Below are 25,934 nucleotides of genomic sequence, written 5' to 3'. Positions count from 1 at the left end.
ACAATATTGTGAGTGTTTCTATTCTGAATAAATGATGGCTATATTTTTATACTTATGAGTACAATATCATCAGTGAGGAAATGTAAACACTTGAAAACTATAAACAAGGAAGATAAGAAATAAACCATTTTATGAAAACTCTGTTAGGACTTTCTTTTTTCAAACTGAAACAATGGGTTTTAATCATCCACACAGTAAAAACTACTGAATATATATTGTACTCCAGAATATCATATTTGAAATTTGAGATAGCATTTAATTCCTTGGAGTTTTGATTATAGGTCCTTTACAAAAGACATCTACTCCAGCAGAGCACAGTGTTCTAGTGTCCCTGTTCAGTCCTGCTCTATTTCATCTGTGTTTAAAATATAAATTCTCCACCTGTGTCCATATAGCAGGGGCTCCTAGCCTCACCTCTGCAGTGTTTCCCTTTGGTTATGGTACTTATGAGATATTTATAATGAACAGTGTGTCCAGCCTGACTGCTTCAAGTCGCTCTCAGCGTGTCATCTTTTATTTTAATTTATTGTTTTAATTTCATTCTTAGAGCATCTTAATGCAAGGAGCCAGGTATGAAGTGAGTGATGACGTGAAAATGACCGTAATAAAAAGACTGGAGGAGACCTTGCTCATGTCTGTAAAGTGGGGAATTCAGATGTAGGATAATCAATTACCCTCTTGCTTTGCAACATACTGATTCACTGAATCTTCATCTTACTGTTTCAGGTAAACTGGAGGCTGGTACTCTCAGGACACGCTGTTCCCTTCACTGAAATGAATATGTACCACTGCACTTGGCTTTTAAACAGGTGCTAAGTATCTGAACTTAGGTCCTCATGTTTGCACAGCAAGCACCTTACTCAGTGAGTCATCCCAGCAGCCTTTTTTTCTCTTTTATATGTAAATGTTCAGTTTGAAGTCAACTAATGTTTATGATAGAGAGCAAATATGGCTTGCAAGTTTTATTTGTTACATTATGGTATGAATAATTAATCAACTCTCTAACAGCATATATTTCTCCAATGTGCTATAACAGGTTACTTGATGTCCCTTCTATTTTTGCATATGGCCATTTGCAAGTATTAATTATAATAAAGCTACTGCTTATTAAACTTCAGAAACTTATTATTGGTTTTAGAAAAAATTTCTAAACATAGATTCAAAATTATGTGTGGCCTGTTCTCCATTCTGACCTCCATCACTCTTCTCGCCTATTCGTCTTCCTGTCTTGTATTCTTTGTGTGACCCAGTTCCAAAGACTGACAATCTCTCATTCTCTTGAGTAGTAACAAGGCTATTATCAATGAGTGACAACCACTATAAGTCACATACCTGGGGTACTACACTGTTGTCTTTCTTAAATGTGTTGTCAGTACATGTTGCAATGTATTTAGATCCTCATGAACTAACAATTCATTTATCACATGATATTGACTGAGTTCTTGGCTTAGGTAAATAACTACAGATTATTAGTTGAACAGATAAATGAGTTAAGGAAATTTTCAAATTACTTTCTAATGACTATAAAAATTCTTTGGTTTTAATTCATTCAGAAATATTCTTAATTGTTTTTTAACTATTTATTTATAATAAATTCTTTTTAAAATTCCTTTGTATTCAGTCCCTTAGGTAAAAGAAAAAAAAAAGAAAAAAAAAGAAAGAAAAGTAAATGTTTAATACAAATTACACAGAGTTGTCTGAGTTTGTGTTTCTGGGACTTTCAACATCTAGACCAATACAGCATTTCTTCCTTGCCTTCTCTATGGTGTTTTATGTAGCCATTGTGCTGGGAAACACCCTTGTTGTGCTTACAGTGGCCTTTGACCCACATTTACATTTCCCTATGTACTTTCTTTTGGGAAACCTCTCATTTATTGATTTATGTCTTTCCACCTTAACTGTACCAAAAATGATTTCTGACCTCTCCTCTGGGCACAACACCATCTCATTTCAGGGCTGTGTCTTCCAGATATTTGTCCTTCATGTCCTGGGGGGGTCTGAGATGGTGTTGCTGATAGCCATGGCCTGGGACAGATATGTGGCCATATGCAAGCCCCTCCACTACCTGATCATCATGAGCCCACAGATGTGCCTTTTGCTCTTGTTTGGTGCTTGGGTTATTGGGTTACTGCATTCTGTTGCCCAATTAGCTTTCGTTGTTCATTTGAATTTTTGTGGTCCTAATAATATAGACAGCTTTTACTGTGATCTTCCTCAGTTCATCAAATTGGCATGCGCAGAGCCCCACAAAATGCAGTTCATGGTTACTGCCAACAGTGGGTTTATTTCTGTAGGAACCTTCTTCTTATTGATTATTTCCTACATTGTTATCCTTTTCACTGTAAGAAAACATTCATCAGGCAACTTGTCCAAGGCCCTCTCTACTCTTTCTGCTCACATCTCTGTGGTGATTTTGTTCTTTGGACCATGCATCATTGTGTACATGTGGCCATTTCCCAGTTTCCCCGTGGATAAGTTTCTTGCCATTCTGGACTTCATGATTACACCCATCCTGAACCCTGCCATTTACACACTGAGGAATAAAGACATGAAGGTGGCAATGAGGAGAATGATTACTCGACTGCTCAAAATGAGCAAAATGTCTTGATCTACAGAAGCACAAAATACATCTTCTGATTGCTCTCTTATAAGCATGGCTGAAGACTGCTTGGTTGAGACTATTTATTTTCCTTTATCCAACAGTTTACAAAATGTTGGATACTTTATTTCCAGTTGACTAACATTAATGACATCTTTAGTGAGTTTATAATTTGCTTTGTCCTGACTATACTCTTATTATCCATAGCACAGCTTAAAAGCTAAAATTTCTACCCACATTATTTATTTGTAAAGCTGTTTTATAAGTGATATCGTCTTCTCTTTCTTGAGAAAAAAGAATTTTGTATTTTATTACACTTACATTTTGGAAATCAAAGCATGCTCATTTTATATGCTGATTGAGGAATAGTTTTGTAATTTTTCTTACATCATACTATAAATTTGAAAGAAGGCAGTGGGTTGAATAAATTTTGAAAATATCTTAAATCTAAGAAATCAAGCTTTTGCTGGACTTCACAGCCTATGTTAATAATACACCTTCCAGTCACTAATGTAAGACCTCTAGTCTGCTGTGTACTCAAACTGCTTAACCTGGCTTTAAGAGGACATTATAAGAATCATTCTTAGTTGTCTTGGACTTCCATTGGTAAATGACTTTTACAACCTAACCAGAAATCTCATATGTGTGCTTTCCCAAGCCTCAGGACAAGATACATGTATTATTTGATGAAAATACAAATACAGAAGTGGAAAGTAGGTTCCTAAAATGAATCAAAAATCATAATGCCACCACTTACAGTTATTGGTTTGTAAACAATGATGTTTTGGTTATCTGGGTGAGTTGGGAATCATTTGAAGTCAATGACTTAATCCCTTGTAATACACTGTTTAAAAGTACTGTAATTACCCCATTGCTTTGCCATGTAATAGATTCTATGTCATTCATAAATACACAGTGAACTCTTTGTAGATATGACAATGACATCACACACAGATAGGTATCATTCACATACATGGCTGAATAAACATACAGATACACATAGGGGTAGTCACACAGACACAGTTGTTATACCCAGAGTCGGAACTCCCCAAGAACAGCAAGAGACCAAATCCGCTGCAAAATGCAGAGAGTCTTTTTTGATTACTATACCAGCATGCTGGGGGCCTGATCATCCTTCCCAAAAGCAAGATGGCAGTGATCCTGAGAGAGCTGTAGGGTTTTTTTAAGCCTTACCGAGGGCAGTGTTGAAGGCAGTTAGGTAATTTCAGATATTATTGACATAAGCAAGTTTAATCACATTAGTGCAACTTAATTGGCTAGGGGCTTGTCAGGAGTTAATCAAGGCTACAGTTTTCATTTTGGCGCAGGCCTGACCAAGTTTCAGGCCCTGTCTTGAACTGCTGTAGAGGGTAGTTCAGGACTGTCCTGTTCTAGTACTGCATGCACCAGGCCTCCTTCTTGCTGTTAGCAGTGTTATAGATAGATTTTTATTTATGCATGGGTTTTTCATCATAAACTTCTATTCAGTCTCAGGAAATTGCAACTGAGGCCTGATCACTGACAGAAACTGAACAGCCTGTTATGGTATCTGCTTGCTTCTTTCAACAGGGACAGACGCTACAAGAAAGCCTTTACACAGGCACAGAGTCAGGCTCAAATGACAGACAGACAGAAGATTCAGAGAAACAGGCAGTAGAGAAATCAGCTCGGGACTCACTTTTGGTTAAATGATTCCAAAGGAAGTGCTTTTATATCTTTCCTCAATATGAGATAGATGCATTTTCAATAACTCAAATTTAATAACTTGTACTTTACAACCCACACACTGCAGAAACCACTGGCCTCCAATAGTTCCTCTATGACGCCCTTTCCACCATCCTTAATGTGGGTGATGTCAGTTCTGTGCAGGTTTTCTGCAGATAACCACGCTGCAGTGAGTTAGTGACAGTAACAGCTGTGCTATGTTCAGAAGATGTCCGTCTCGTTGCTGCACACTTCCCAATCTTCTCTCTTCACTTTTTGTGTCCTCTCTCTGCATTGTTCCCTGATTTTGAAGAGAGACATATGGGTGTTACATAGAGGACTGAGCATTCTAATGCCACTTGTTCTTAGCACTTTAGCCAACTCTATGTTTCTGTGTTAACGTTCACTGACCATTATATACCTCCACAGCAAACTACAATAAGAAGCTTCTCTGATGAAGGCAGACTGCCACATTAATCTTATATGGTGAATCATAGTGTAAGTATCTTCTCTTAACTGTGATATCTGCCCATAAATTCTTTAAATTCAAAAATCCTTTCAAAGATTTAACTTTGGTTTAATGTTTCTAGTTGTTTATCATTTACTTTAAATCTGATTTTTTAAATTTGCTTATCTGGGGTCTAGAGAGATGGTTGAGTGATAAAGAGAACTTGCTGTTCTTACAAACAACTTGGGTTCAATTCCCAGCATCAATATAATTCATAGCTGTATGCAACTCCCAGCTCAAGGTATACTACTGCTTCTTTTGGTCCATGTGAGTGCTGGCTTGCATGTGAACAAAGGCATATTCACATACACATAAATATATAAATGTATTTTAAATTTGGCAGGCAATATATGCCCATTGGTACAATAGTGGCATAGTTGGTATGGGAGTTAAACACATTCTGTCTCTATCTGCTCCATGGTAATAAACACGTCTAAAGTTTAAATGACAAGGCCATTATCACAATTTCTCAGCTACAACTTAAACTCTCATATTGTTATTTCTTAGACTTTGTTCTCTTTGACACTGTTTTGACGGTTCTATGCTCACCTCTGCATTGGAACAGTATTGGGTAGAGACATAGCAGGTTATGTAATATCTTCCTTATGACAAACAATGAATGGATATAATTAGAGGGTATTTTTAATAATTGTTAAAATACATCTAGGAATTGTCCTTTATCCTATTTCAATTATGATGCATATGCAATTTTATTACATATGATAAATTACTCTTCTATCACTTTTTAAACACTTAGAGCTATGCATAGGTTGCCTAATCAAATTTTCAGAATGTCAAAAAATAAAGTTCTGAGAAAAATGAGACCCACCTGAATTATCAAAAACAGAAGTTCAGAGCTATGCACTTAGTGGAAACATGATAATGCTACCCTGGATGTCATTACCCATATATATTTAACATGTGATAGTCACTTAGTACTGGTATTCACATTTTAGTTTAATTTGCAAACATTATACATATAAAAATTAATGTTGTTCTCTCTTTACAGATATATTTTAACCATAATCACTTTGTTTTTAAATAACATTTTTTTATTGCATTTTCCTAGCCTAAGTCAAATCTAAGTTTGATGAAGCATAAGAGTCACGTGAGGGCTAAATTTAGAGTGAGTATGAGATTTCCCCGAGGAAAATGCTGGAGAAAATCTTTCAAAGTTTGGGTTCTATTTAAAACACAGACCTGCAAAGATTTTCTACAAAGAGGCTTTAAAATACATTGTTCTACACTGATGAAGAATCCTTATTAAAGTTCCTAAGTGTGGCAAATGAGCTCACCATCATTTTGGTGTAAAGGCACAAGCTAAAATAACTATTGTCAAATAAGAAGAAACTGGTTTCATAGGCAATTCCTGTAGGTAAGTTCATGAAAAACACTTTTTGATTTAGGGATATCACTTTCCATCTAATTAGGTAATTTCAGAATATTTTCCCTGTGATATTTTTTTACTTCCAAATATAGATCTTTGAGTTCTAAATGTATTAGTCATGTGATTATCAACTACAAATATTATAGATTTTCTCCCAGTGAGTAGTTTTGGGACTCTTTTGCTCCAATTTCACATACGTACATACATACATGCACAAACACACACATACACACACGGAGAGAGAAACTTACAGTCTTTCAAGTGTGCTTATGCATATAACTTGGAGTGCAAAGGCTTTCAAAAGATCCTTTAATCTTGATATTTTCTAAATAGTTTCAATTTTTCTTTTTTATCACATAATCAAAGTAGTAAATTCAGGTATGCTAAACTATTGATACCAACAGGGTAGCGTACACTCCACACTAATGACAAAAAAGTTTAAATGCTTTTAATAATGTGCACTTCTGTACAACCTCTGTTAATTGTGCATCTGTGTGTGTGTGTGTGCATGCGCGTTCATCACCACAATGATGAGTCTTCTCTAATATATATATATATATATATATACATATATATATATGTGTGTGTGTGTGTGTGTGTATATATATATATATATATATATATATATACCTGCTATTGATTAAGGTATTGTGTTTGTGCTACTCATTTAAAAATGTAAAGTATAGTTAAGAAATACAGTTTAATAGATAGTCATCTATAATTGTCAAAGTGTAGTTATTTTAGTTAGGTTAGTTATTTAGGTTTTCTAAATATATAGAGATATATTCAGTTAGATATGTATTCTTCAAATCTTTCAGAAACCTTCAGAATATGGCATTTTAAATGTTTTAAGAACTTAGGACTTTTTATGACAATGAGACACATCTGCTCCTGGCAGCACCAAAGAGCCATCAATGAGGCTCCTTACAGAGTCTGTTAACCATTTGGGCAGGAAACAACTCTTGCCTGACCTTCTTGCCTGAACTTCCAGGACCCACAAAAGTGACTTCTGAGGCTTCCTAAAGAAGGTAAGACAGTCTTTCATTGTTCCTGCTTCATTAAAGAGTCTGCCAGACATTCTGCAGTACACAGAAGAAAGCAACTGATGGACATTGCATTTACAAGGTAGAACATATCTTCAGATTTCCTGTTTCATAGAAAAGTATGCCAGATACTGTGGGCCAATAGGCTAAATATGGGTGCCCAAAATGTTACAAAAGAACTTTGGATGACTTTCCAGGCAGCGAGATGTCTCTGTCAATTCTGGAGTTGGGAAGTTTCTTACAATGAACATCCTGCTTACTCAGGTAATATTATATCTTTCTGGAGTCTTTGATGGAGTTGAAGAGTAGACATAGTTCTAGCTTTCCTTATTATAAAAGATGAAGTAGATATCGATATTGTAACTACAATTCTTGATTGATAACTGTTGTTGTATCTGATTTTACTATAATAAATTTAAAATATTCCTTTTCATTTAGACAAAAAGGGAAAATGGTGTGAGAGATACTTCTGTACATGTGTTGCTTTTGTTGGTTAATGAATACACCTGTTTCAGCCAGTGGCTTGGCAGAATAGAGCTAGGCATGGAAACCAAACCTTGCTGGTAAGCCACAGCCACACAGTGACACAGAGATTAATAGAAATGGGTTGATTTAAGATACAAGGGTTAGCCAGAAATATGCTTAAGTTATTGGCCAAATGATATTGAAAATAATAAAGTTTCTCTGTGGTTATTTTGGTTCTGGGCAGCTGGGAACAAATGACCAACATCCCCCAACACAAATGGATCAAATTCAACAATATAAAACAAGGTTCATTGAACTTCACAGAAGAGAAATTAAGGAATATCCTTGAACTCATTGTCACAGGACACAACTTCCTGAACAGAACACTAACAGCATAAACACTATGATCCACAATTAATAAAAGGGACATCATAAAACCAAAAAGCTTCTGTAAGCCAAATAATGCCATAAATTGAAAAAAAGTGGAAACTTACAAAATGGGAAAAGATTTGTACCAATTTCACATTTTATAGAGGACTAATATCCAAAATAAATGAAGAAATCAAAAACTAAATATCAAAGACTATTTAATTAAAAATGGGAACATTTCTATAAAGAATTTCAATAGAGTAATGTCAAATGACTGAGAAATACTAAGATACTGTGAAACACTAAGAAACCTTAGTCATTATGTAAATGCAAATTGAAACTATCTTGAGAGTTTATCTTACATCTGTTAGAATGGCTAAGTTAAAAAAAAAAACAAGTGACATGCTGGTTAGAGTGTTGAATTAGGGGAACACTCCTCTAAAGCTGGTAAATGTGCAAATTTGTACAGACACTATGGAAATTGGTGTGGTGGTTCTTCAGATAGATGGTGACCTCAAGCTCCATATATCACTCTTGAACATATACCTAAAGGACACTCAATCACTTTGTTCATTTCTGCTCTATTTATTAGATTTAGAAATTGGAAACAATCTATGTATTCCTCTGCAAAAGACTGGATAAAAACTGGAACATTTATACAATGGAGTATTGCTTGTTTTAAAAGACTATCATTCAAATTGAAGTCAAATGGATGTAACTAGAAAAAAAAGTCATCTTCAGTAAAAATAACTCAGATTCAGAAGACAAATATAATGTGTTAGCTTATATCTGAATATTAGTCACAAAATAAATGATAACCAAGTTATCCTCCATAGACACAGAAAGCATAAACATAAAGGAAGGGACTATGAGTACATATAAATCTCCCTTGGAGGGGAAAATGGAATAGATTATATGGGTAGGATGAATGAATTTGGGCTGAAGGGAGCAGTGAGAACTGTAGGATCAGGTGGGAAGGGCAGGTGAGCATGGGTTGAGGGAGAGAATGATAGGAGATTCAACTAAAGTTGAAGGGAATTTGAGGAGTGGTATGGAAACCTAGTTCTGTAGAAAGTAATAAAAATGACTCCTAATAATATTTCTGCTATATGCTTAGATTGGTGCCTTAGTCTGCCATGATCAGAGAGGCTTCCTCCTGCAGCAAATGTGGACAAATACAGAGACAACAGGCAGATATCATGCACTGAGAGAAATTTTGGGAACACAGCTCTTAAGAAGATATCCCCCAAATACTCCCACCCTCAGAGATCATAGAACATAAAAAGTTGGCAGGAGTAAGGGAGACAGAGAGTATGGAGAACATGAGGAGAACAAGGCCTGCTAAGTCTAATGAACAAAGCTCATAAAAACTCACAGACACATAAGCAGCAATCACTATACTGGCCTGTACCATATCCCCTGAAAATATATGATAGCATTCAGATGAACACCTTCGTGGAAATCCTTAATGTGCAAATGATTTGGTCCCTGATTCTTGTGCCTGCTATTGAGGCTCGTTCATTTTTCTGTGGTCTTGTCTTGTCCAACTTCAATATGATGTTTTTTGCTTTATCTTTTATTTTGTAATATTTTGCAGTTATCTCTTAAAAACCTGTACTTTTAAAAGGAGAGAGAAATGTCCTTTATTTATGGCTAGAAACCAATTATGAGTGAGTACATCCCATGTTCATCTTTTTGGGCCTGGGTTACCTCACTCAGGATGGTGTTTTCTATTTCCCTCCATTTGCATGCAAAATTCAAGATGTCATTGTTTTTTACTGCCGAGTAGTACTCTAATATGTATATATTCCACACTTTCTTCATCCATTCTTCCACTGAAGGGCATCTAGGTTGTTTCTAGCCATAAATAAAGGACATCGAGCCTATAATTTGTAAAAAATCCTAGAGAAGCTATATAAGAAGGTGAATCCAAAGAAAAACATATAGTTATCCTCCTGGATATTGGAAGTAGACAAGATTCCCGGACAAAAAATGGGAACATATGGGTGGGGTGGGATGGGGGGATGGGGAGAGAAAAGTGTGAAGTGGAGGCTGGGAAGAGCTTGGGGGAATAGGATGGTTGGGATATAGGAAGGGTGGATATGGGAACAAGGAATTATATATCTTAATTAAGGGAGCCATTCTAGGGTTGGCAGAGACTTGACTCTAGAGGGGTTCCCAGGTGTCCAGGAAGACGCCCCCAGCTAGTTCCTTGGACAGCTGAGGAGAGGGAGCCAGAAATGTCCAGATCCTATTGCCATACTCATGAATATCTTGCATATCACCATAGAACCTTCACCTGGCGTTGGATGGAGAAAATGACAGAGCCCCACATTGGAGCACCGGACTGTGCTCCCAAGGTCCTGATGAGGAGCAAAAGGAGGGCGATCATGAGCAAAGAAGTCAGAACCGTGAGGGGTGCATTCACCCATTGAGATGGTGGGACAGAACTAACGGGAGACCACCAAGTCCAGTTGGAATGGGACTGATGGATCATCTGACCAAACCGGACTCTCTGAATGTGGCTGACGGTGGAGGAGGACTGAGAAACCAAGGACAACGGCGATGGGCTTGGACTCTACAGCATGGACGGGCTCACTGTGAGCCTTGTCAGTTTGGTTGCTCACCTTCCTGGACCTGGGGGGAGTTGGGAGGACCTTGGACTTAACATAGTGAAGGGAACCCTGATGGCTCTTTTGCCTGGGTAGGGAAGGAGTGGGGGTATGGGTGGAAGGGAGGGGAGGGAAGGGGGAGGAGGAGGGGAGGAGATGGAAATCTTTAATAAAAAAATGAGGAAAAAAAAGGAGAGAGAGAAAGAAGTGGGTATGAATGGATCAAAGGTGGGGAGTAAGTAGGAGTAGAAGAGCGAAAATTTATTCATATATTATTTTTTTGAGAAAATAATATATGTTTAATAACAGGGAAAATAATAAAAAATAAAATTTCTGAAGTACTCTACAGTGAAATGTATTCTGTGTTTACACATATAAATGAGTAAAATGAGAACAATATATTGAACAGTTTGAACTGGGTGAGGTATAAGTATAAAGAAAACTTTTTAAATATTTCTTTTTATTTCTAAACAGTAAGATTGATGACAATAAAAAGAAACATTTATTATATATTACATGTATCATTGTTTTAAATTTAAATGGATATTAATAATACATTCCTAATCAAAGGCAACAGCATTTTCTAGCAAACTACTATACTTTTGATTTTATGCATCTGATTACCGTGAAGCAAAACCTCCCTTACCATGGTCTTTTGTACTTTGACTTAGGAAAGATGACAGGCACCCAACACATACTTACTCTGTGTTTGTTTTTGTTCTCTGATTTGTGCTGCAAAATAATAGAGCTATATAAGACAGGACATTACTGGGAATGAATGGTGATTTCCTTTAATAAATATGCACATTAGCCATTCAACCATACTTAAATCACTCCCAGTAAATTCATTTATTCACCAGATTATACTTTCTCAAATCAGATTGGGTATTCTAAACACCATTCCAATTTGGAAGAACTTATTTGATATTTTCCTCACAATTTTATGCAAAATAATCAGAAGTTATAGTTATTTATGGGATAAAATATAATGCTTGAGTAAATATATACTTATATTATCCTTCCACCACTACTCACCTCAAGCTCTACTATTCATCATTTTCTTCAATTTTTATATCAATTTTAAAACAGTTTCACATGTGGGTATAAATGTCTGAAACTTGTTTCTCCATGGCTGGTTTACTCTACACATGATCTCAAGTTATTAGATGTTTTGACATAAATGAGAGGTTGTCATCAATTTTTTGACATTTCTTTTTGCATGTGATCACATTTTATATATCCATTCATTAGTTGATAGATATTTGGATTGTACCAGTTTTTGGCAATTGTGAATAGAAATTCAATAGACATGTGTATCTTAATATCCATTTTAAACTTATATAGATATCAAGATACCAATAACACACCACACCACACCACACACACACACACACACACACACATCATATAATGGTGTTTCTGAATCATTTGGTCATTCTGTCTGAAAATCACTTAGCAATTTCTTATAAATGACGTGATCTAAAATATAAGATATTGTTCCTTAATATCATTTATAATATATTTTGATAGATTCCTGTTTCCAACAGTTGCAAAAGCTATTAGTGAATATGTAAAAGTAACATATATTTTTGCTCAGTGAGATGTATTTAATGTTGACCCTGACCTGAAAAGCATGATAACTGAAGATGTCCAATGAGCATAAAAATAGAATTTTTTGTGTTTATAAACAGACCCTAATGACAGATATGGTCAGACAATTTTGACATAACATCTTTGCTTACTCAACTTTTTAATGGCTTCTTTCATATCTTTGTTTCTTAATGCATAGATAACAGGATTCAGGGCAGGAGTTACAGCAAAATCAACAATAAACAGGTATTTGTCAATTGATGATGTGGGGAAAGGCCACACATAGATAAACATGCAGGGAGTGAAAAAAAGAACAACGACAGTGATGTGTGCTGACAGAGTGACAAGCGCCTTGGACAAGTCCCCTGAAGACCTTTTCCAGACAGTTATCAAAATGAAGACATAGGAGAGCAGAAGCAGGAAGAAGGTCCCCATGCTCATGAAGCCACTATTGGCAGCAACAACAAATTCAAACTTGTCTCTATCAGTACATGCGAGTTGTATGATCCGAGGGAAGTCACAGTAAAAGCTGTCTACTTCGTTAGGACCACAAAAAGGCAGGTTTATAACAAAAGAGAACTGGGACAGGGCATGGACCACACCTGTGACCCAGCCAGCAATTACAAATGAAATGCATATTTTAGGGCTCATGATGCTCAAGTAGCGCAAAGGCTTACAGATGGCTGTGTACCTGTCAAATGCCATGGCTATGAGCAGCACCATCTCCACTCCTCCTATAATGTGGATAAAACAGATCTGAGTCATACAACTGCGGAAAGAAATTACTCTGTGTTCTTTCAGAAGATCTGAGATCATCTTGGGAATTGTGGTAGAGGAAAGTCCAACATCAATGAGGGATAGGTTGGCCAGAAGAAAGTACATAGGAGACTGTAAGTGGGAATCAGTAATTACCAAAAAGACAATAAAAAGATTTCCCAAGATTATGCTTAAATAGAGCAAAGAAAAAATGTATATGAGAACAAATGTAGTTGTCCAGGAATTGAAGAGTCCCACCAACACAAACTCAAAAACTACAGAGTCATTTGTTTGATCCATTGATTGGTACCGAGGAGAGGATATCAAGGCACCTGTTGATAGAAAATGATCAAGCTTTCATCAGTGGTAGTAAGGTCTCTCCATTGACTATAATTCTTTCTTCTGATGACTGTATATATTAGAGTTGGGGATACATGAATAGCATTCAGTAAGGAAAATATAATGATCAGCAAATCACACATAATGAGAGTGGAAGATCACAGAAAAATGCATACTAGCAATATAACCCAGTTTATCTATTTAGAAACAATGTGCACAATGGTAAAGCAGGAAAATCATAGGCTTCTAGGCTAAAAACAGCCTCCTTTAATTATAGAAAATTATTAAATGCAAGAAAGTTGTTAGCATTTTAAAAGGATGAAAACAGGCTACTTTCATTGTGTTTATTCAAAACCAGGCATTTTCATTTTGTTTTGTTTTACTTTGACTGTGAAGGTTCCTTAATATTTTCCATAGCTCCTCTCTTATGAGTTTCCTCACTCATGTGACAATATTTTTGTTTTCTTCAGATTAATGCTTTGATAATGACTTGCAAACTATTCCTAGCAGCATTTCTTACTCTCTCGTGAACATCAATATTTTTCTTAATTGCTGTACCTGGCATATATTTTTTTTGTTTGCATTAGTTAAAGTGAAGAACAGATGCACAGTTTGAGCTCATTCTCCATATTTAAATAAATACTCAGAATTATACAGGCTTGGAATGATTTATTCATTCATTATTTCCTACAATAATAGAATGTGCATATTTAGGTAAATATAATAATTAATTATAACATTTACATGTAAGTTGTATTAAACAATTATCATGGAAAAGAATCTATGCTTAAACATTATTTCATTCAAACTTCGTACAATTATATGTTCTGTTTTATTAGATTCATATTATACACAGAGACACTGATTTTATAGGGATAAAATACTGGTGCTAGGATTGGCATACATAATTAAAGAAATGATAATCTATGCTCCTATTTACCACTCTGAGTTCTTTAACAACAGACCCTTTAACTTTATACTGAGATCTTCTTCAGGTATATTTTTAATTGACTCAAATTTATTCAGTTTTATTTTCCTTAATCCACTAATATAGTAACTTGTCTTTATAGTTTTGACTTTTTAATTTTAAATCTAGATGCTGGGAAGAGAGCGTGCAATAGCAGGGGATCACTATTTCAAAATCACTCTGGGCTAGATAATGAGTTGTAAGCCATTATTGGCTACTGGATACCTTGTGTCAAAATCCTAAACAAGTAAACAAACAAAAAAATGAGGCCCTGGAATTCTTTACAGTAAGTGGCCTGTTTATTCCAACATCTCTTTTTTTTTTTTCTTTTTTCTTTTTTTGGTTTTTTCGAGACAGGGTTTCTCTGCAACTTTTTTAGAGCCTGTCCTGGAACTAGCTCTTGTAGACCAGGCTGGCCTCGAACTCACAGAGATCCGCCTGCCTCTGCCTCCCGAGTGCTGGGATTAAAGGCGTGCGCCACCACCGCCCGGCTCCCAACATCTCTTTTGTAAGGTAATCATCAATTTTTTTCATTCTATGATGCTTTCCTTTCTTCAGAGTGTTTTGGAGGAAATAGTTCTAACTATTAAGATCCCAAGCAATTATCATATTAATCATATTTTCTTTGGTACTATTGTAGAATTTCATTCTTGTTCTTATGGTCTTGTTGCTATACATTTCTACCACTGGCTTTCTGACATCTATCAGTTATATGCTTTTCCACTTGTCATCAACAGAAGTGATATTTTCTCAAAATGTTCACAAAGTTATGTTAGTTTAAAATAAAAAGTAAAACAACATTTACCTTACCTACTGTTTCCTTTGTTCCTTGTATTTAAGTCATTCTAAAGGATGTTTGAGGAGTTGTCTATCTAAAGATCAAGTTGTCAGCTGGGGAGTGGTGGTGCAAGCCATTAATCCCAGCACTAGGGAGGCAGAGGCAGGCAGATCTCTGTGAGTTCAAGGCCAACCTGGTCTACAAGAGCTAGTTCCTGGACAGATTCCAAAGCTACAGAGACTCCCAGTCTCAAAAAAAAAAAACCCAAAATAAATAAGTAAATAAATAAATAAATAAAGATAAAGTTGTCAATGGGATTTTTCAACTTAATCCTTAGATGTATTTAAGAACCTTTGTGCAGTTCTGTAGCATACAATATAAAACTTTGGTAAAACATCCTAATATTTCAAACAATTTTTCCTCAATGCTTGTAGGAAATAAATATAAAACATGAGTTACCATTTTTTAAAACTATTTTATAGATTTATATTAAGAATATAAAATCACTATAAATAATGTTTTCAACATGATATTATTGGAATTTTTAGATTGCTAACTTCTGATTATAAGTGAAGCATTAAATCTAAAAAGTAAAGAAGCATCTGTTAGAGCTATAGATTAACAGTATGTAATGAAATAGATAATAATCTAATCCAAAAAATGGTATTTGAAAGAAAAGTCCAAAGTTTCAGTAACCAGTAGCCAAATCATACAACTGTCTCAAAAATTATGACAAAGAAGAAATATTATATGCAAGAGAATTTAAGCAAATATAATAAATTAGTAATAGTCTGTTTATACAGAAAAAAGACAAAAGAGCATTGTGTATACATTTTATTAATATATTTTTCTTATATATTTGATACTCTGTATAAAATGGGAATTCCAAGTATCATAATAAAATAATGCAAGTTCAGACTTAGGAAACTATCATTTGCTAGAGGACTAATCCATGAATTAACTTCAAAATTACTGAAAAGTATTGGATATATAAGAAGGACTAACACAAAATGGACAGTAGCAATTGAAGATATAAATAATAAGTGAGAGAGCAGTAAAGAGACTACTAATATGCAATGTTTAGAACGTTATAAGGGATGATCTTGTAAAAATATAAAGAAATAACTGCAAATTAGTTACTTTTCAAAACACTTTCAAATCATATACAAATCCATAAACATAATTTTGTTAAAAAGCCTCTTTACCCACTAATCGATCTTGATTTTATCCTGTGATTAGAATTAAATAACTATTGCAGCTTATTCATCCCAATGTGAGTTGTTCTATCTTATAGTACTTTTCAAATAAATACACATATCTATGTTAATGTATATAACAGAGTAATAAATATATGCATATATATGAGGCATTACTAATATCTAATATAGTGTAATATTATAGCATAGCTACTAAATATGTTTTATTCATCTTAAAAATTGATACTATATTTTTGGTTATGAGCCTAGCCTTTAACGGCTGAGCCATCTCTCCAGCCCCAGCCTGGTCTACAAGAGCTAGTTCCAGGACAGGCTCTAGAAACTACAGGGAAACCCTGTCTCAAAAAAAAACTGATACTATATAAGAGACTTTTCTATAGAGTTTCAAACTGGAAAGAATAATTTAGTTGCTATGAGAAAGCCACTATACAGACATTGCTTTTGTATTTTACTGATCTTATTCTTTAGAGAGAAGGGGAAAGAAGAGTCAAAATACTATACATATTGCTTTAAAATACTACTGCTTTGAAGACTATTGTAATTCCTCTCAACTCAGTTCCAATTGTGAGTGAACAGACCAAAGGTTACAAATGAACTTGAGAGAGGTGAACTAGGTCAAATCATAAGACACAGAAAAAAGTAGATTATGAAAAACAAAAACAGAGAACAAGTTGAAGGTGGTATAACCTGAACTAGCAAATTAGAGAATGGTGCTACACCTACCTGAGGAAGCATAGATTCTACCCTCAGCATCTTCAAGGGATGAGAAACACAGGACAGGAAGAACTTGTTTTCTAATTCACCCCTCATCATTACAACTAAAGGCACACAGCTACTTATCAACAGGAATACAAAAAATTGTGACTGGGAATAATATTCAATATCTACATAATAATTAGTTTTCTGTAGGAACTTTGCCTCCTATAAATATTGTTTTCCCAAGAGTCAGCTATTAATAAACATAGAAGAAATTATTGGTAAATGACTGTTCTATTTGATGAGGAGTCTCTATGTGGTTGTGATAATGTTTTAAATTTGTGATCTGATGTACATTGAATTGTTGGACTTATTAAAATCATTAATAATACCTGTTTGGTATCTATTAAATTATGCTAATACCCATTATTAAGAAATATATAGAAATAAAAAGGATAATATAATGTACTGTAATTTAACTGTTTATTTAATATTTATTTAATATTTATACCTAAGTGGGATTTCATAGTCTTTCAAAACACTTTCTGACTTCTTTGATAATTTTCGACTCCCATCATAGTGCTGCTTGCGATCCCTTTATGAAGATACGATTAATTCCTGTATGATAAGAGAAAAAAACTCTTTAAAATGAATATGTTTCCTTAAGAAGTTAAGAACTTTGGTATTCAGTGTATCAGACCCTTTTGGTTCAAGAACAATTTTTTTTTCTGTCAAATATATTGATTGCCTCTTTTAGTATAAGCATGAAATTGGCAGATTACAAAATATAAGGAATATAAAGGATTCAAAGATAATATTTTGTCATATATGCAATTGGTTTACATCGAAGAATGACGGTTCAAGAGAAGGAAACTCCAGAAAATGTGAACAAAAAGTAGAATTTTTTTATTTTGTGAAACTATCATTATAATTGTACTACTTCAAGTTAAACCTAAACACATAATAGAAAATGAATAGACTTAGAATTTAGGTATATAGAATTGAAGAATTACAGATACATTGTCCATTGTATAACTTGTTTTTTTTATATCAATACAAGACATAAGAAAAGATGAGGCTTTGTTATCACTAGAAGATACATCTCACAGCAAACTCCACAATCCTCTGGTACTCACATGGTTTCACAAAAATGACTACCCAAATATGAGCCAAACAAGGATGATACCAATGGAAAAGCCCCTGAAGCTTCAACCCCACAAAAATGTACAACCTTCTCAATATACATAAACACTTTCAAAGTCATTTAAATCTTTCATGTTTTATAATATTGTCCTCTTTAAGATAATAACTCATCCTTAAATAATATTTTATATAGACTCTAAATAATATATTTACAACAGTTGAGGAGGTAACATTATATGAAACAAATTAATTTGTTGTTTATCACCTAATTGAGGCGATCTAAAGTTTTATTATTGAATATAAGTTGAATATGAGTTTTATGTCACACTTTAACCTATGTATCTGGTGTACCTTCATCACAATTGTTCTCTATCACCTCTCCTGTTTCTCCTTTACTGTTCTCCTGAGTAGTTTTCTCTTTCCTAATATTAATTTTCATTTGTTCATGTCTTTGTTTTTCTATATTAAAATTTCATTTATAAATGACAACTATATATGGATTATAGACTCAATTGTGCTTTGGGACTATTACATGTTTGTGTGTGGATACATGGCCTCTTCTTGAGACTGCTTTCATTCTCCTAGTATTCAGTTTAATTTTACCTACCTAGCTCTTTTCTACCCTGTCATAGTCTAAAGAATTTCTTTATTAACCAATGGCATTCACAGCATACAGATCAAAATCCCATATCATCACAAGGACTAGTTGGAAGGGAAAACCACAGTGCACAACAATTAAAACCTATAAATGCAAGAGTCACTGTAAATTTATGAAGGATTTTAAAAAATGTTACTAAAATAAAAATACAAACCATAAATGGGTGGTTGCAATAAAAAAATGAAAGTATGACAAGCAGTTTTTGGTGCATTCACACTACAAGAATTACCTTATAAAACAAATCTTCCCTTTTGAATGATATTTTTCTATGATTTTCCTGGAATCTGACACTCTTATTTCATTGTTTCTGCTATGAACAGTGAGGTTGAGATGTTTCACCTCTATGTCACATATATAAAATGACAAAAGTATTGTCTGCATTGGACAGCTTCCTTTAATTATAACAATTTTGTAAATATATGTTAATATTTTATTTGTGTTATGACAACTTACAAGCTTAAAGATAAATCACAGTGGACAGTGAGATGTCATAACAGTTAAAATTGTTGCCAAGCTAAGACCAAGGTCCTCCCAACTCCCCCCAGGTCCAGGAAGGTGATCGACCAAGCTGAGAAGGCTCCCACAGAGCCCGTCCATGAAGAACAATCAGAGCCCAGAGCCATTGTCCTTTGCTTCTCAGTCAGCCCCCGCTGTTGGCCACACTCAGAGAGACGGGTTTGGTCGCATGATCCATCAGTCCCATTCCAACTGGAGTTGGTGATCTCCCATTAGTTCTGTCCCACCGTCTCCATGAGTGAACGCACCCCTCTCGTTCCTGACTTTCTCTTGGACTTAGCATAGAGTGGGGAACCCTGATGGCTCCTTGGCCTTGAGAGGGAGGGAGGGGAGGTATGGGTGGTGGGGAGGGGAGGGAAGGGGGAGAAGGAGGGGAGAGAAAGGGGAGAAGGAGGGGAGGGAGGGGGGAGGAGGAGGGAAGGAGATGGAAATTTTTAAATAAAAAAAAATAAACCATGAGAAAAAAAAAAAAGAAAAAAAAAAAGACAAAAAAAAAAATTGTTGCCAAGCCTAATGACTGAGTTAATCTTTGACTGTCTATTTTACAATTTCTTCCTCCAATCTTCCAATTACAATCACATTTCTACCAATGCTTTGTTTATTTACCTTTTTTAAAAGTCTGCATTTTAATGAAGCATGCATCATATTTTTGTGTGAGTCAGTAACTATATTAAGAGATTTAGAAATTTAATAATACCATAAGAATGGCATACAGCTCTGATTATTGACCTAAATCATAAGGAATTTGATCCACTTTACTTGATATTTCTGACTTATAAGCTGCATTTCCTGATTTATTTGTATCGGTATAGAATATAGGGACTCCCAAAATTAGTGTTACTTTACTGGAAGAAGAATCCAATTAGTTCTTTTTTATAAACTGAAGTCCCTTTCTTTTGGGTTATTTGTTATTAACCTCTCTCCCAAAAATTAGTGCAAGCTTTTTGCCAAGGTTAATTTTCTGGCCATTATGAGTCAATTTCAGCCTTAGTTAAACATACCACTGTTGAATGAGGAATGGGCCTGCTTTTTGTCCCACCCAGCTAGCTTACACCTGAAACTGTATTCATTTCAACACTGCCTGGCTCATCAGCTCCAACCTCCCACTGACTAATTCTTACATCTTGATTTAACCAATTTTCATCAATCTGTGCATTGCCACATGATTGTGGCTTAACGACAAGATTCTAACTGACATCTGTCCCAGGCAGGAGATTCATGGAGTCTGCCTGTCTGTCCTTCTCCCCAGCATTCAGTTCTGTCTACTCCACCAACCTAAGTGCTGCCCTATCAAAAGGCGAAGGCAGTTTCTTTATTCAACCAATGAAAGCAACACATAGACAGAAGGACCTCCTACACCATTTCCCCTTTTCTGTTTAAACAAAAAAGAAAAGCTTTCATTTTAACATAGTAAAATTGCATATAACAAAACAGTTATTAAGCAAGAATTACAGTTACAATATTTATATCTACTTTTTCTTTTATCATCACTAAGGAAAACTATATCAATAAATTCTTTAACTCCATCAAAGACTCCAGACAGAGATAATACTACTTAAGTAAACAGGAAGTGTATTATCTCTCTTCCTGGAGAGTCACCCATAGTTCTTTTGTATTGTTGGTGCATCATCTTCAGCCTACAGGCCCATTACATCCAGGAGACATTTCCATGAAGAAGGAAATTCCAAAGACAGTTTAGTCACTTTTTTGTGTCCCATAGAATGTCTTGCAGACTCTTCCATGAAACAGGAACCCCAAAGGACCATCACACCTTTAGGCAAGTTCAGCAGTCCTCTCTCTGTGGGTTCTTTATGTCCAGTTTATGCAACATTCCAGGCAAAGCAGTTTCTTGCCGAAATGGCTAACCAACTCCATAAGGAGCCTCTTTGATGCCCATCTTTCTCTTGAAGTAGCTGGTGCTGCCAGGAGCAGACATGTCTCATCCATCATGAAAACCCTAAGTTCTTAATACAGTAAATGCCATATTTGTAGTCTTTGAAAGATATGAAGAATGCCTATATAACTTAAATATATCTCTATATATCTAGAAAATCTAACTAACATGACTACAAGCTTGACTATGATTGATTATTCATTAACAACCTATATTTCCTAATTATACATTACATTTTAAATGAACTACACAATCACAATACCTTAATCAAGAGCAGAAATATACATATAACAAGATTGACCTTAAATTTATATCAATAGAGCCAAATCCATACCAATGAAAATTATTTATATCTATATCATATCCCCCTTTAAATGTTAAAGAACATTTATAAACAATATTTGGGAATATGGGCACAGATTTTTCTCTCCAAACTGCTTTGGGCTGTAGGGGGCACTGTTATTTAGGCCTTTTATGGTATATCCTGTGTCCTAGGTTCATCTTAGTCAGCAGTTGAGTGAATTAAATTTTTGAGATTGTTTATGGCAACCCTTTAGGAGGGCATGGTCTATCATACCATATTGGGATAGAAGCAATCTACAAGGTCTCATCCTCTGTGAAAACAAAAGAAGAACCTCTTTTCCAAAGTATCATATTGTTAGATCCAAATTTTGAAGTCATAATACTTTTATAATATACATGCTGGTTTAACTTAGCAGCTGATACAATTAAATGTCTCTCTGTACTTAGCTCCTTCACAGTCAAAAAATTTAAAGAAAACACAAAAATATATAAAATCCTCTCCCTGTGTGAATTTTTTTATTTTTATGTAGCTTGTTTTTAAATCTATGATTATCTGTACTCTGTCTCTTTAAAGGCTTTACCTGTTTTTAAAGCATTAACTTTATTTTATGATTCTCTATACACTTTTTCTTTTCTCTCCCAAGCCTCCATACATTTATTTAACATTATGACACATTTAAAGGTCTTTTATGTCTGAATCTGTCCTTATGTGAATCTGTAATTTTCTATAGTCTTAAAGAACTTTTAAAATGCTAAGCAGCTGGTTGTAGCTGTTCTGGATATTGGCTCCATCTCTTTCCAATTTTAAAATGGTGGATGTATCATTTTTACTAACTCTGGGGCTGCCAGATAAGAGTCGTGATCAGCACTTTAACTCTGAGAATGAGCTTGTAGCACATAACTCTTTATTTGAGTTGCAGCCAAATCTGCCATACAGAGCACTGCACAGCCTGTAAACATCTCTTTGTATGGTGGTGGGAACCCACCATGCTCTCCCACCTGCCTAAGCCTTATCCCATCATCTCTTCAGGTGGAGAGTGCCAAGCCAGTGGCATGATTTCAGAGTACTTTCTTTCTGATTCCAAATGGGCACACAAACATCTGGGCCCACAAATGCTCCATAGTCAGAGTTTGCATTGGCAACAGGTCCCAGGAAGCTTCATTTTAAAATGGCATGTTTTTTTTTTTTTGAGTCAGAAAAATCTGTCTGCCCTCTCAGGTTTTACATGAAGTTAGGCAACCACATTGAGTTGCCAAATCTGTAGTATGAGGAGTGGGCCTGCTTTTCATCCTGACTGGCTAGCTTACACTCAAAATAATCACACAGAAACTGTATTCATTTAAACACTGCCTGGCCCAAACTCCCAATGGCTAATTCTTACATCTTGATTTAATCCATTTTTATCAGTCTATGCGTTGCCACATGACTGTGGCTTACAGGCAAGATTCTAAACAGCGTCAGTCCCAGGCAGGAGATTCATGGAGTCTGCCTGTCTGCCTTCTTCCCAGCATTCAGTACATACAGTCATAGACTAAAGGAGTAAAGATAATAAAGTAAATTTTAATTTATTTTATTTTGTCTACTTCACCTACCTAAGTGCTGCCCTATCAAAAGGCCAAGGCAGTTTCTTTATTCAACCAATGAAAGCAACATATAGACAAATAAACCTCCTACACCATACCACATTTTCTACATAGTCAATTCCTGCTAGATGGAAAAGTCATAATTCCTTTCAAAATCAGTTCAGAAATCTTTTATACATTGATATTTAATTTTTTACTCTGTTTTTGTGCTAAAGGTAAATAACTATTCTAAAATATTATCTTCTCTCCACTTAGAATTCCTTTGGGAGTACGAGTGAAAGGCAAAATCCAGACACTCTGTGTATATTCCATCCTCACATGGCTTATTCTTCTTACTCTATTACTTTTTCTACAGCTTAAAATTTATTTTATTATCTTTACTCCTTTAGTCTATGACTGTATGTACTCTTATATTATAGTTACTGTCTCTTTCCTCTTTTTCTTCTCTCTCCCAAGCCAATGTATACTTTTTAAACATCGTGTGTCTCATTTAGAGGTCTTTTATGTCTGAATCTGACCTTATTGTATATCTGTAATTATTTTTTGACCAGGACCACTTCTTAAAATTCTAAGTGGGCATGGCTACAGCAAACATGGCCCTGCCTACTTGCTCATCCCAGTACTACATGGCAGAGACATGTTCACTGCCTCCAAGAGCCATGTATGTTGACCCATTTTTAAGCACACAGTGGGTCTATGTTGCCATTAAGCAAGTTGTAGCACTCTGCTCACAAATCCCATTCAAGTGCTCTGTAGTGAGAACTCACTAAAGAATCAAAACCCTTTATGCTTGAAAACCAGGGAGCCACTGTTTTTGTAAAGACAGCACACAGTTTTTGCTGCACCTCTTTTAAAGCAGCCATGGCACCCTTGCTAGCAGCAATCCTGTCTAGAAAAAAAATTGTGGCTACCAAGAAACTATGCTAAACTCTGTTTTTTTGTGTCTAGAATTACTTTTCAAGCTCTCTTTGGCTTTAAATAGATTTAGTTGGCCACATTGGCATGCCAATTTGTTGTGGAAACCACTTGTTTTTGTTTTTAGTTGCTCAGTCCTGAAATAATCACACAGAAACCATATCATTTGAAATATTCTTTGGCCAGTAGCTTAAGTGTAATTCTGAATAACTCTTGTATCCAAAACTAACCCATCTCCTTCACGTGGTGAAATACATATTGTTCAGTTCATACAATGTTACTTGCATATATGTAAGCAATTAATAAAAAAGAGGGATTGAATTTGAAGGAGAGTGTAGTGAAATATAGGAGAGTTTGTAGAGTAGATAGGGAAGGAATAATGATGTAACTATAATATCAAAAATGAAGCTGGGTGTTAGTGGCACACAACTTTAATCCCAGCACTGAGAAGGCAGAGGCAGGTGGATCTCTATGAGTTTAAGGCCAGCCTAGTCTACAGAGCCATTTCTAGAACAGTCATGATTACATAGAAAAATCATGTTTCAAGAAACAAGAACAAAATAATACAAAAATGAAAAAAGAAAGTAGATGCAATGTATATATATATATATAATGACCTCTAAATATTTGAGCAAAACCAACTGAAATAATCTTTTTAGATCAGTAATTTAGAAATGTTAATATTTCTCTTAATACACTTTGGTTAAATGAACCTATCTGTCTTTTAAACAAAAAGAAACTATATTCCTATAATTTTTATAAGCTTTATATGTTTTTCTTTTTTATAAAAATGTTGTTTTAACTCTTCTCATGTCTCCAACAAGTACCACTAAGCATAATTTTATACATAGCCATTTTAACATGCATAAACACTTTCAAATTCATTTAAATTTTGTTTCATGTTTTATATTATAGGCCTCTACAGGATAATAACTCATCTGTAATTTGGTGTAGGAGGGTCTTCTTTCTATGTCTTGCTTTCATTGGTCAAATAAAGAAACTGCCTTGGCCTTTTGATAGGTCAAAACTTAGATAGTCAGAGTAGACAGAACAGAATGCTGGGAGAAAGGAGGCAGAAACAGGGAGCTGCCTGCCATGAAGCTGCCAGATCAGACATGCTGAATTTTTCCTGGTAAGCCATGAGCTTGTGGTGACATACAGATTATTAAGAATGGGTTGAATCAAGATGTGAGAGTTAGCCAATAAGAGGATAGAACTAATGAACCAGGCAGTGTTTAAATGAGTACAATTTGTGTGTTGTTATTTGGGGGTGTAAGCTAGCAAGACAGGATGCACAAAAGGGCTCCATGCTCATACTATAGAGTGGTGCTCCAACATAGTAATGAACTCCACATAGAACCTGAAAAGGCTTGAAAAGGAAATCTAGACACACACAAACACACATACACAAACAGAATTTAACACAACTTTTTGCTGTTTGCTAGGGTGTGCTGCAGAGAGATTTCCTAACTCAGCAGCCATACCCCTCAAAAAAGTCACCTGGTTCTAAAATGCAGCTTCCTGGGCATTGCCCCCGGTGCAGATTCCAGCTATTGTCCATTTGTGGGCCTGGTGTTTGTGTATCTGCTCAGAATCAGGAGAAAAGTAGCTGAGACCATGCCCTTGGCTCAGAGCTCCCTGCCTGGTCAGATGGTGGGATCGGGCTTGGGCAAGCCAGAGAAAATGGCAGATTTCTGCTACCATACAGAGAGATGTTTCCAGGCTGCACAGTGCTCTGTGTGGTATATTTGGCTGTAACTCTTTCAAAAAGAAAGAGTTTATGTGCCGTACACTCAGTCTCAGAGTTAATGTGCTGAGTGCGGCTCCTACCTAGTGGCCCCAGAGCTAGCAGAAATAGTACATCCACCATTTTGAAACTGGAGAGAGTCAA

General features: G+C 35.4%; 2 protein-coding genes across 2 annotated transcripts; one reads left to right on the top strand and one right to left on the bottom strand.

Annotated features, from left to right (window-relative positions):
• Nucleotides 1-1,669: 1,669 nt before the first annotated feature.
• On the top strand, nucleotides 1,670-2,608 carry LOC119814855 (olfactory receptor 4F15-like). Its single transcript, XM_038330925.1, has one exon. The coding sequence runs from the start codon at nucleotides 1,670-1,672 to the stop codon at nucleotides 2,606-2,608; it is 939 nt and encodes a 312-aa protein (XP_038186853.1).
• Nucleotides 2,609-12,397: 9,789 nt separating this feature from the next.
• Nucleotides 12,398-13,333, bottom strand: LOC119815116 (olfactory receptor 4F21-like). Its single transcript, XM_038331304.1, has one exon. The coding sequence runs from the start codon at nucleotides 13,331-13,333 to the stop codon at nucleotides 12,398-12,400; it is 936 nt and encodes a 311-aa protein (XP_038187232.1).
• Between the last annotated feature and the right edge of the window lie 12,601 nt (nucleotides 13,334-25,934).

This window comes from Arvicola amphibius, chromosome 5 (genome assembly GCF_903992535.2).
Source record: "Arvicola amphibius chromosome 5, mArvAmp1.2, whole genome shotgun sequence".
NCBI classification, from domain to species: Eukaryota; Metazoa; Chordata; class Mammalia; order Rodentia; family Cricetidae; genus Arvicola; species Arvicola amphibius.
This window is presented reverse-complemented; position numbering and strand designations above follow the sequence as displayed.

Bases quoted from the DNA above. Each gene is read 5' to 3' on its own strand.
- LOC119814855 (XM_038330925.1), top strand. From the start codon at position 1,670: ATGTTTAATACAAATTACACAGAGTTGTCTGAGTTTGTGTTTCTGGGA.
- LOC119815116 (XM_038331304.1), bottom strand. From the start codon at position 13,333: ATGGATCAAACAAATGACTCTGTAGTTTTTGAGTTTGTGTTGGTGGGA.